Source organism: Emys orbicularis, chromosome 1, assembly GCF_028017835.1.
Source record: "Emys orbicularis isolate rEmyOrb1 chromosome 1, rEmyOrb1.hap1, whole genome shotgun sequence".
In the NCBI taxonomy this organism is placed as follows: Eukaryota; Metazoa; Chordata; order Testudines; family Emydidae; genus Emys; species Emys orbicularis.
Genome location: NC_088683.1, coordinates 90,079,627 through 90,092,658, shown reverse-complemented (window position 1 = coordinate 90,092,658; position 13,032 = coordinate 90,079,627). Strand labels below are relative to the sequence as shown.

General features: G+C 41.9%; 1 protein-coding gene across 4 annotated transcripts in view; it reads left to right on the top strand.

The window, feature by feature from the left end:
* Positions 1–13,032, top strand: part of ANKS1B (ankyrin repeat and sterile alpha motif domain containing 1B) — a 753,819-nt gene that overhangs the window by 91,429 nt on the left and 649,358 nt on the right. For all 4 annotated transcript variants that reach the window (XM_065423481.1, XM_065423480.1, XM_065423479.1 and 1 more), the window contains exon 2: positions 8,984–9,064. In XM_065423481.1, the coding sequence (XP_065279553.1) occupies positions 8,984–9,064 (81 nt within the window). The remainder of the gene's footprint in view (positions 1–8,983; positions 9,065–13,032) is intronic.

The window sequence follows — 13,032 nt, the reverse complement described above, 5'->3', positions numbered from 1 at the left end:
ACATTGAATTTGATTCAGCTGTAACTCATAAAGGAAGTGAGCAACTTGGTGAGAATAGTGAGTTAGTAAGAGTGTAAGTCATGTGTCAGTAAAATGCTGCAAACATCAACATACCCATGTGAAACCCACAGGACTGGTTGTGATCATGATTTTCAAGCTGTCACAACATCTTTCAGTGAAACTGTAAAAGCTTTAGCAGTCAACTGAGAATGAAACATGGTGAAAGACACAGCTTGAAATCCAGTTCCATTCTACTCTTATCAAATGACAGTCTCTAAAATATTTGGACATTGTGAAGATTAGATTAGTGCCAGAGTTGAGAATGCCAACTTGCAAACTGTTATGATATTGAAGGATGTGGGCACTTTCATTATTTTATCACTCATCTCTGAGAATTCATTTACTGTCCACATTTTAATACGACCTCTTTCCCTGCAAGTGTAGCTGTGCAAGTGTAGGGCCTTATGTGGACCTAGAACTCTCTTGAATGCTAGCTGGGGGGTCCAGCTAACATGAGAGAGGACATATCTCATTGTTGTCGTGATCCCCTGGACACTAGGGGGAAGTGTACACTGTTTTGTTTTTGTTTTTTGGTGTAGGTTTATAGATTATAAAACCAGAAGAGACCATTATGGTAATCTAATCTGCCTGCTGGAAAGCACAGGCTTCTCTGAATTAATTCCCATTTGAATTAGAGCATATCTTTTAGAAAAAACATCCAATCTTAAATTAAAATTTTCTAGTAATTAAGAATCTACCAGAACGTTTGGTAAGTTGTTCCAATATTTAATCACCCTCACTGTTAAAATTTTTCTTTATTTTACTTTACTTTATTTTATTGTAGTCTAAATTTGTCTAGCTTCAACTTTCAACAGTTAGTTCTTGTCTTCCCGATTGAAGAGCCCTCTATTATCAAATTTCTGTTCTTATGTAGGAATGTATAGATTGTGATCAAGTCATCGCTTAACTTTCTCTTTGATAAGATACATAGATTGAGCTCCTTGGGTCTTTATCATTAAGGCATGTTTTCCAGTCCTTTAATCATTCTCAAGACACTTCTCTGAACCTTCATCAGTTTTTCAACATCCTTCTTGAAGTGTGGACACCAGAAATGGACACTGTTTTCCAATAGCAGTTGTACTGGTGCCAAATATAGAGGTAATATAACCTCTGTACTCCTACTCAATATAACCCTGTTTATACATCCAAGGATCACATTAGACTTTTTGGCTACTGCATCACACTGAGAGCTCATGTTCAGCTGCTGATTATCCACCATGACCCACAAGTCTTTTTCAGAGATACTGCTTCCCAAAATAGTCTCCCATCCTGAAAGTATGTCCTGCATTCTTTGTTTCTAGATGTCTGACTTTACATTTGGCCTTGTCAAAATGACAATACAATGTAAGAATATAAACAGAATAATTCCCTCTCAACCACATTTAGTCATTTTGTTCTTCACAGGAACTCTCTGCTCAGCCATCCAGTCCTCCAAATGCACCTCATAGTTTAAGGGGGAAATTTTGTCCTTTGTACAGATAGTAGCTAAAAATTGCAGTACTATACACCACAACCATAACTGTCCCCCTAGGAATGCCAGCCTTTCATCATTGTGTTCACCAAACTACCCACTCCCAGCACACCAAACTATTACTCAAAGCACCCACAACTACTAGAGTTGGGAGAAGTTAGTATAGTTAAGGGGTTTCTGTAGAGGGGAAAGTTGAGGGGGACAGCTTCATGCTGTGATGTATGGTCTGTACTGTATGGTAGGTTGTGGTAATGGTAATTACTCCTGGGAGAATTCTGCACCACTGCGCATGTGCAGAATTTATGTCCCCTGCAGATTTCTTTGCTTCCCTGCAGAAAAATGACTTTCTGATGGGGAAGCAAAGGGAAGACACAAGATCAGTCATACAGCCCTCCCCAGCAGTATGTTTTGGGTGCCCAGGACAGCCGGCAGAGATGTAAATCACTGTGGGGCAGGGGATGGGACTGGGGAAGACCCGACTGGTGCCTCCTATCCTGCGCTGGGCTCATCTGCTATTCCCATCTGGGCTGGGGAGGACAGAACTTTCTCTTCCCCTGGCTGCACAGTATCCAGGTCTGTGTCAGAACCACCCCAGATTTCTCCCCTGGCTGTAGGAAGCTCTGCAAACTGCCCTCCTGCACTTTCTGCATCTATTGCTCCTCAGCTGCAGGGGGAGGGATCACTGTACAGAGAGCTGCTCCCCCATACACCCAACCCCCTTGCATCCAGACCCCCTCATACCCAGACCCTCCCGCTGATTCTCACTCCCCCCACACCCAGAACTCCTCCTGACAAGCCTCACTCCCCCTGTACCTGGACCACCCCAACAAGCCACCTGCACCCGGATCCCTACCCTAACGAGCCCCAACCGGCTGCACCTGGATCCCCACCCCACTGAGCCCTACTCCCCAATATCTGGAGCTCCCCACTGAGCTCCCCATGCTGAGACCCCCCTGCCAAGCTCTATCCCTTCACATCTATACCCCACCTGCTGAGCCCCAACCACCTTCACCTGGACCCCCCTGCAGAGTCCCATTACCACTGCACCCAGAACTCCACAACAAGCCCTTGTGCATCCAGATCCCCCCCGCATCCAGATCCCCCACTGAACTGCTCACACCCAGAATCCCCCATACAGAACCCTCTCAACCCACACCTGGATCCCCCCACACAAAGCCCCTCCACACTTGTATCCTGCCTTGCTGAGCTTGCATGCAAACACCTGGTGCACCTGGCACGGAGGAGCAGGGCCCCCCGTGGGGTGTTTCTGGGGCAGGACCGGTCCTTGCGCTGTGTCAGGGTTGTGTGCAGCCTCACCGCTGAGTCCGTGTCCGGGGGGGGGGGGGGGGGAGCTGCACAGTGATCTCCCATCTCTGTACAGCCAGTGGTCTGTGCTCTCCAATGCCATGATAGAGCCTCCACATTTATTTGAGAAATAAAATTTGCAGAATTTTGCAGAATTTTAAAATACTGTGCGCAGAATTTTTAATTTTTTGGTGCAGAATTTATAATTTTTTGGCACAGAATGCCCTCAGGAGTATGGCAAGGTGCAGGCCTGTGTGTGGAGGAGTATAGAGTATAGTGTTAATTTCCTTGCTTTTGTGTTAGGTATGTTGCATGTGTAGCGACACTTACTTCACAATGAAGATTTTCTGGTGTATTAATATATACAGGATTTGTGATATGGCTCAGTTAAAATGGTTAAATCAGCTTTAACTTTTGGAATTTCCTATCGCAAATGCTTTTCTTGCAATTTTAACATTCTAGAAATGCTGGGTTGTTGGGTTTTGTTGGTGTTGCTTATTTTAATTTAATTTATTCAGCCTTAAAAAAAGCTTTTTTGGTTAATATTTTACATCTGCTTGAAAAGGTCAATTCTGTTTACACTCAGAGTAAATGCCATCAAAAGTCTTCATATTTCTGCCAATGCAGTTGAAGCAGCACAAGAAACACAATTAAGTTCCTTTTTGCTTCTCTTCAGGAAATAGTTAATAGGAGAAATTCATTGTTGGATTCAATTACACCGTTTTTATTCAGCATCAATTAAAGCTTTACTTCCTTGAAAAAAGTAAAGTCTTCAAAAAGGAAATTTGCTTCATAAAATAAAACTACAATTTCATTATATTTTAAAAAGTATTAGGACAGGCTCAATAAATTTCATAAAACTCACTCTTAAATTAGTTAACAGCAAGATTTTCCAGACTTTACTAATGTTTATAAAACCCTGTGAAAAGTTTCTGTTTGCTAAATGCACAGAAGAAATTTGGAATAGCAAGCTTGAGTAGTATTAAATACAAACACACTTAAAGACTCATTCTTCTGTCAAGGAATATTCTTTCCTGGAGACTGAATGGTAACTTGATTTGTTTCACATTCCCTTTAGAGACAAAGAGTTGTCTTCCATAAGACATAAGCTATTAAATGCTTCTCATATATAGGTATCCACTGGTTTTATCACTATTCATGGGTTAGACTTGCTAATTTCACAAGGAAGGCAATTTGTGCTCCTCCCCTTCCTTCTTTGAAATAGGACTTCCTCTGCGGGACTGCTGCAGCACTGCTCTCCTGTACCGTTTACTCTAACCCTGAGAGCAGTTTTAAACTAACTACTGGACACACCAGAGAGCTTTAGAGTGTGAGAATTTCCACTCACAGACTGCTGGAAACTTCAAGTGAATTAGATTTTCAGTAATTGGAGCCTTTTGATCTTTCTTTTAGGGCAACCTGAAGATCCTCTGTGCTGAATCTGCACTAATTCTGGCTCCCTCAGTATCTATGTGTGTCAGTGCAGTACAGCCTAAGCCAGCCTGTCATGTCACCACACTTCCCTTGGGCTTCCTTCAGCAATATAGCAGAGTGGTCTGACCAATAGCGACAGCTGGCCTGCGCCAGTAGACTACATTCTTTCTGGCTCCCTCCAACAGTGTGGCTCAACCCAACCCACCATGTTATCACATCTTCCATAGGCTTTGTACAGGAGTGTAGCAAAAGTAGTCTAGCCATCACACTAGCCTACCTGTGCATACAAATGACTTTAAGCCTGCAGCAGTAGGTCAGTATTAAGGGAGAAAAGTGGCCCAGATATGACATAGTTGTAAAGCCACTGTAGCATGCCTATCTGAGCAAGGGAAGGTTTCCAAACACCAGTGCTACTGCACAGCAATTCTAGTCTCTCAGTCTTAACCTCCCCTTTGTCAGAGGATGTTCCTCTCTTAGTTCAAGGTGTGCACGGATTGTGTTAGCAGCAAACTGCTGTAGTTGTAGAGGAGTTTAATCTCATTAGAATGTTAGTCAAGACAAAGACCCCAAGGATTATTAACATCTTGTCCTTGAAGAGCCTTCCACCCATGAGGAAGGAGAAGTAGGAGTTTCTCCCAAATATTTCATGCCTTCTGCAACTAGTCGAAAATCCTATGGGAAACATGAAGGCCAATAGGCTTGAATCCAAGCTAATTCCTTATAGAAAGATAATTCTATTTTTAAGAGAACCTTTAACCAAAAGGGGAAGGAATCTATTGCAGATTATTTTAACTGCTGCATTATTTTCAATATTGCTTTTCAGAAGACCAAAGATAAATCAATCAATAAATAACAGCATTTGGAATGAACTAGTTCAGATTGTAACCATTTTCCTTTTTTCTCAGAAGTGATCCTGATAGACCAGGGGAAGGAAGAGAAAATATATACTTCAGAGGTGCCAGCCCTCCCTAATTTTCCACAATCCCTGGTGTTGCTCAATAACTGCCCTATGTGGACCCTGCTGGACTACGTTAACATGCTCTAGGTACCTCGAGTATGCCCCCAAGGTCCACAGGGGGCAGTTAGAGCACAGGCTAGTAAAACCAGCAGCCCAAGCCACACTGACAATTGCCATGGCTTGCTTCCTGTCAGACCCTCACTGTGCAGTCTGCAGGAGAGGAGAAGCCAGAGGGGCAGGAGGAGACAGTGGCAGAGGAGAAGAGTGGGAACATGAGAGATGAGGGAGAAGAGGATTAGGATCATCGCAGGAAAGTGGCCAAGGCCCAGGACTGGCCAAAGAAATTAAGGTCCCTTGGTGGCATAGGAGAGAGGCTTTCCCAGGGCCGATCCTCCCCTTCTCCCTTTTTGGGGGTGGGGGTCGGTGGCACAATAGGGGAGGTGATCCAGACCTCCCCCCCCCTTGGCAACATACAGGGAGGGGAGGGGAGAGGAGCGAGGAGAAATCCTGGTTTCTCCAGGGGCAAGGGAAGTGAGAGAGGAGGGGACTGGGGCAGAGAGGTCCTGGTTTCTGCAGGGGGAAAGAAGGGGAGGAGGTGGGGGGAGAGAGAGGTCCAAGCCACCTCCCTAATTCCTCTCTAATTTTTTTCTTAAACAGCCCTAAAAGTTTCAGAGTAAGGTTGGCATCTCTGACATCTAAAGTGTCTGAATAATTTACTGCTGAAAATGTATTTAAAGAAAGGGTCTCTCCACATAACCTAGTATAGTGGTTCTCAAACTTATTTGATCGTGTCCCCCTTCTTTGTGTCTGTAGTCGTTTACATCCCCACCCCGCTCCTGCCACACAAGTACATATACAGCCACCCAGCTCTGAAGGCAGAGTGGGGAGTGGTGGTGGCTGTCTGGGCACCCAACTCTGAAGGCAGTGCCACCAGCAGCAGCAGCACAGAAGTAAGGGTAGCAATACCATACCATGCCACCCTTACTTCTCTGCTGCTGCTGGCGACAGTGCTACCTTCAGAGTTGAGCGCCCAGCCAGCAGCTGCTGTCCTCTGGTCTCCCAGCTCTGAAGGCACTTGGAGAGAGAGAAAGAGAGAAAGAGAGAGCAAGAGACGGTCTGAGACCTGACTTGAAAACGTGACCTTTTCAATCCAAAACCAGACTTTTTGATACAATTTCATTTCACAAAAATGTTTGAAAGGTTTTGTTTCAATTCCATTCCAGAACAAAAACAAAATATGTAACCTTGAAATCATTGCAAAATGGAATTATTGTCCTCTGGTCAACTGTACTTTTGAAAACTTTAACTATGGCCCTTGGTACACAGTCTGGCCTTAACAACATAGGCCCTGATCCTACAAACAAGCATGTGCTTTACTTTTAGCATGTGAATAGTCCTATTGACTTCAATAGTTTTGTATTTAAAGTACATAGTTTGTACAATAGTTATGGATTTCAAGTACTTAAAATACATATGTACTTAAATATAGGACATGTTTAAGTGTTTTCAGAATAAAGGCCTTAATAATAATTCTAGATTTAGCTGTATTTTGAATATGATCTTTCAGTGTTGCGTAAAAAAACTAAAAACAGTAAAATATTAAATACTATATTCATAGCTGTAAAAATACAGTTACTAATCATCCCCCACCTTTTAAAGGATATATTTGGCCTAATGAATATGTTGATTTCAGAGAAGAGAAATTAAATGGCAAGAATTTGTTTTTAAATTATTCCATCATTCATCAGTTGTCTCTAAAGCAAAGTAATAAGCAATGAAAGATAACCTTTAGGGAAAGTAATAAAGCAAAAAAGAGGAAAAGTTAGTATCCCTTGAACAACTATTTATTGAATTGAACCATAAAAATAAGGAATCAAATAGGTTGAGATGAAAACAATTTTTGGAATTAGAAATACTCTCTCTTTTTTTCTATTGAATGGAAACAATTTTTGTTCTTTGATTTGTCTGGAGGCTAAGCCTAAGTACAGCCATCAGTGACAAATCAGTGGATATGTCATCTTTAGAAGAAAAGAATTAGCATCTAATAATGTTTCTTTTGTCAAATTTTTAATATGCCAAAATTCCTTTCAATTCTTCCTTCTTCAGGAAGCTGAAATTAACTATTTTAATTGACGGGTCCAGAGATAAAGGTGACTCTTATAGCTGCAAGTTGCTCTCATGACATATTGAGTAACATTTTAAAAGTGGCTGGAGTTCCTATTATTGGACACACAGTGAGAATCTCTGGGTAAAAAAGAATAGACATAGTGCTTTGTATGTATAATGTTAGAACACAGGAAAATTGAAATACAGTTTTATAATTCTTGAAAGACACCAAGAAATATATTTTGCTTCGTAATAACTTCCAAGAAGACATTTAAAGCCTGAACCTGCAAGGGGCTGTGTGTCCTCAATTCCTATTGATTTCAGTGGGAGGTGAAGTATTTAGCACTTCATAGAATCAAACTGTCCATAATGTATGGTGCCATTTATACAGAATGGCTATAATATTCTTCTTGGAAAAATACAATTATTTATAATTCGGAACTAACTAATCATTCAGGCACAAATACTGGAAAAAGACTGAAATATGGAAATAGGTAATCTCTAGTCAATAAATACAGACCTTAATATAAGAGTATTAAAAAAAATATTAGACATATCTAGCCATTTCTACAGCCATGTCTGGTGACTTTGATCATAGCAAACGCGGAATTTGTTTTTTTAACTGAATTGCTTCAGACCATTTTCTTTGAAAACACAGCACATAATTCCCTAAGGAAATAAAGCAAGAATATTGTTTGTCTATGAAGGCTGAAAATTATGTTCATACTCGGTATGAACCAGGACAGCTGCTTAAGTCTCATAATTCCATGCACTGAAAGTTAAAACATTAATTTTTGAAAAGTCTATATTGGATAAAGTAATATAGTACTAAATGCTTCCACAATTTAAAGGGACATAATTTGAAATTTAATCAATTAAAAATGAATTGAAAGTACTTTCGGGTACTGCATTGATTTTTGTAGTTTTACAATCATATTTTCCTACTTTAAAAAAAGTTTTTTCCCCTCCATGTTGTTTTTTGAATAACGGAGGTAATCAACAGGGAAACTGACTGTAAAGGACAAATAATGAAGCTGACTATACACAAATTACTGTCAAATGCACAAAGTTAGCATGCTGAATAAATAGAGAAAATATTTTTTACTGATTTTTTGGTTATATAATCTTAAGAGTTATTTGTCAAAACAAGAAGTACATATAACAGGCAGAGTGTGATTTTTAAATTGACAGTATCTCTTTAAAGGAGGTTATTGGCAACAACTAATCTCACACTAGTATAAATTAGGAGTAACTGAACTGAAGTCAACAAAGTTATACTGGTGAAAAACTGGTGTATATGAAATCACAGTGTATCTCAATATATTCAGTAGAGAATTCCAAGTAACAGAACCTTATTACTGGAAGAAGAGATCTAACTGGAATTACAGAATAGTCATTAATCTTTAAGAATTGCCCTACATGAAGTTCAAGATTGCTATAAAATGAACATATGCAAAATGATTTTTATAAATAAATATGTCATCAATATGTCGCTTTCCACATACAAAGCATTTCTAGATAATTTGTGCCTGATAAATTAGCCACTTACATTGCAGGAATCTTTACATTCATATTATAATTTCACCTATCTTCAAACATTTTTGTTTGCCATTACGAACAATAACTTCACAATTGTGTTTTATTTGCAGCATCTGGCGAGGCCCAAATATAAACTGCACAGACAGTTCGGGTTACACTGCTTTACACCACGCAGCTTTAAATGGACACAAGTAAGTGCCATGTGCCCAATATTTATGACCGTATTTCTCTGGGTAAACTTAAAGCTTGTAGCATAACACTGACTTCTTCTTTGAGTATTGTCCCTATGGGTTCCATTTCAGTTGTTCCTGTACCCCATGTGACTTTGATCAGAAAATTTTGGTAGCAGTGCCCAGTGTTCCCTCTAATTTTTCCCACCCATGTGCGGAATGAATTTTGTTATGTGCACCAATATCGAGTATATATAGGGCAGTGTCAGACGAACTGCCCTCAGTTCCTTCTCAATAGCTTCAGCCTCACATGGAGCAACTTGCAATATGCACTTCTTTACAAGTCTGATTTTAGAACTAGTTTTTCCTATAATTTAGTAATTATATATTGACCTCCTTAGTTTTATTTTTTGTTAGTGTTTGAGGGGATTTTTTCCAAGATAACTTTCATCTCCGCCCCATGCCTGCCCTTGTTTGAGGTCGCCCCCTCCAACTCCCTGAGGGGTTTCTCCTTCTTCTTTTGAAGGAAATTATTTTCCTTGCTTGGGTTATGCCTGGATCCCAAGGTTTTAAGCATTGCCTAAGTTACCAGCAGTGGGTATTACAGCACCAGCCAAGGACCTTCTCAGATCCAATGCAGTTAATGGAGAGCTTTCTAGAGGCCAAAGGGTTGCTAGTGGCAGAATTTCCCAGGGCCTTGACATCACACAGGTCGGACCTGAGAGAGACCTGGGAGGGCAACATCTAGTCAGTAACATGCACTCTAAGGAGTCCACCCCCAGGGAAGTCCTCCAAGATGGTCAGACTGACCACTAGGCCGTGGGAAATCCAGGGGGCAACTTGGTTGGGCTTGGACATGAGACCACCAGTGAAACAGCCAGTTATCTCAAGCAATTGGCCGCTACTCCATGGCCGAGTTTACCCCAAGCTAGGAAAGATACTGTCAGTGCCAGCCCCATAGCTTAATAATCCTGTGGGCAGACAGGGCACATCAAGAGAGATGCTATCTTATGGAATGTGAATACATCCAGGACTGGACTGCAGAAACCCACCTATTGAAAAGGGTTCTCCCCAAGTTGATGGTGCCAGTGATGGTCCAGAGGAAGGGAGTTCAAGGACTCTTGGATTCCACCTGTAGTCAGACAGTGGTCAGTGGTCCAAGCCTCCTTAGTAGGAGATGATGGCACTCCTAAAAGTTTGATTCACCTATAGTGTATACATGGCAATGTGAATACTTACCCCGACCAATGTTTACAACTGACCGCGGGGGGACATACCAAGGTTATAATCTTAGCTCTGGCTGAGAAATTGGCCTACCCTATAATCATAGGCTCGGACTGGCCATTTTTTGGCAAGTTATTAACGAACATGCCCACCGAGTGAACATGGGTCCAGATTGGTCATTGCAGAATTAACCCCAAAGCCTGGTAAACCTTGGGAAGTTGGAAGACCCTAAGGAGGGCACATCACAAGCAACATGGTCATAAACCCTGTAGGGAAGGAAGGAAGGAAGAGGTAATCAACTCCCAGGGTGGGAGTTTTGTGGAGGAACAGAGGAATGACCCTATACTTAGAGAAAAGGAGGCATTAGCAATTAAGTGGGCCATGGATTCCCTCAGGTATTTCCTGCTGGGCAGTCCCTTCTCCTTGATCATTGATCGTGTTCCTCTATGCTGGCTCCATACCATGAAAGATCTGAACCCGCATATAATATGGTGGTGTCTCATGTTACAGTCCAACGGCATCAGGGTGCAACATCAGGTGGGAAAGGACCACACTAGAGTCAATTTTTTTTCTGCGGGAAATCGGAGATGGAGGTGACCTGCCTGGAGACTGTCCTTATCACTTGAGGAGTGGGATATGTGAGCTGGCATGCCTTCACCCTATTGAGGAGGAAGCTAACAAGCTCTTCAAAGAAGGTAGCTAATGAGCTTTTCTGGGTCCAGGCAGCACTAACCAGGCACACCTTCAGGGCTTGCTTGGCCTTAAAAATAGGGAAACCTGCCACAGAAAGGGGTGACAACTCGGGGAAGACTCAGAGACTGCTGGTTCTTCTTTGAGTGATTGCTCATGTCCATTCCATTGTAGGTGTGTGTGCTCTCCACATGCATTGGTGCCCAAAGTTTTTTCCCTCAGTGGTATCTGTAGCTACTAAAAGGAAGAGGGGTGTCTAAGGATCAACTCTAACCCTGATCAGCACAATAAAAAGCCTGCCAACAAGCTGGGCTCCAAAAGGTGAATGAGAAACTGCCCAAGAGACTGAACACTTTTCTCCCCCTTTTTCCTTTCTTTACTTTGATCCCCCCCATCCTTGGGGAGGCGGGAAAGACCTTTATTTTGTCTGGCTATACTCTTGTATACCCCAAGCAAGGGAAGGACTCTGTGAGTGCCAGAGAAGGGAAGCAACCCAAACCGTGGTCTGGTGGGAACTCAAGGGGTCTCCACCCATCACATGGACAAGTGTAAGACTTCCTAAAGACAGGCGTTCTGCTCTGCTGACAGGACTCATTCAGTAACAGCCTCTAGACTTGTTACAAGTATGGGGAGCTGTAGTGAGTACCCACAAGTGGTATCTGGCTGGGAGAAAAATGTCAGGCAGCACTGGAGGGGACAGACACAAGGGGTTTTTGCCTCTGAGCAACGTAAGTTATATCGATATAAGTGGTAGTGTAGACATGGCCAGCCTCTGTTAGAGATCATTTAGAGGTAATTACAGCTTTCCATTCCATGGTCAAAGGACTCTCAATCTTTGCTCACCCCACCACTTCTTGATTTATTAAAGGATGATCAAACCTTTTACTGCATCTTAGACAACTGACCCTGGCATGGGATTTAAGCTTGTTCCTCAGTGCCCTGATGAGACTTCCTTTTGAACTATTGGATCCCTTCTACACCTCTCTAAGAAAATTGCATTCATAGTGGCTATTATATCTGGTAGGAGAATTGGAGAATTAGGAGCTTTAATGACTGACCCTCTACACCACCTATTATAAAGAAAACACCCTTGCTTTTTACCTAAGGTCACTACATATTTCCACATTAACCAGGTCACTCAGCTGTTGGATTTCTACCTCAAACCTCACCAAACTAAAGATGAAGCTTCTCTTCATATCCTAAATATCAAAAGAGCATTAGCCCTTTATTTGGAAAGGACTAAACTCTTTAGGGCCTTCCCCAGATTGTTTGTCTCTTTCACACATAGAGTTAGTGGAGCTCCTGTCTTGACCCAGAGACTTTCTAAGTGGTTCTCTCAATATATCCTCTCTTGTTACAAGGCTACTAATATCCAACCTCCTCCTTGGGTCATAGCCCACACCACTAGATCACAGTCTACCTCTACAGCCCTATCAAAGAATGTTTCAATTGCAGAAATATGCAAAGTTGCCACATGGGCTTTGATTCACACCTTTTCTAAATATTATGTTCTAGTTCACACCAGGGTATTTGTTGCCTGTGGTTCCGCAGTTTCCAGTCAGCCTTAGATCTGTCTCCGAAGCACCTATCTCCTTAGAGGGTACTGTTTGGGAGTCATCTGTAGGGACAATACTTTAAGAAGAAGTTACTTATCTGGTACAGAACTGGAATTCTTTGAGATGTTTGTCCCTATGGATGCTCCACCACCTACCCTCCTTTCCCTCTGCTTCAGAGTTTTTGCCTTATGGACTTTGCAGTAAATAAAGAACTGAGGACAGTTTGTCCGACACTGCCTTATATATCTTCGGTATGGGCCACAAAGATAGCAAGGGCACATGTGCAGACTGAATGGATACTGCTACCAAAAGTCTCAAATTAGAGGCACATGTGCACCTAAATGGAACACTCATTCTCAGAGAACTCCAGTTAATGTACTTCTCCGTCTTAACGTGGGTGAAAACAGTCTAATAAATTGACTTAACAAAAATATTTGAATTAAACTCCTTTCCCAAGTGGCATATATACAGAAGAATTTCTGAGAGTATATGATTGGCGCTGAAGAGACAATATCATGA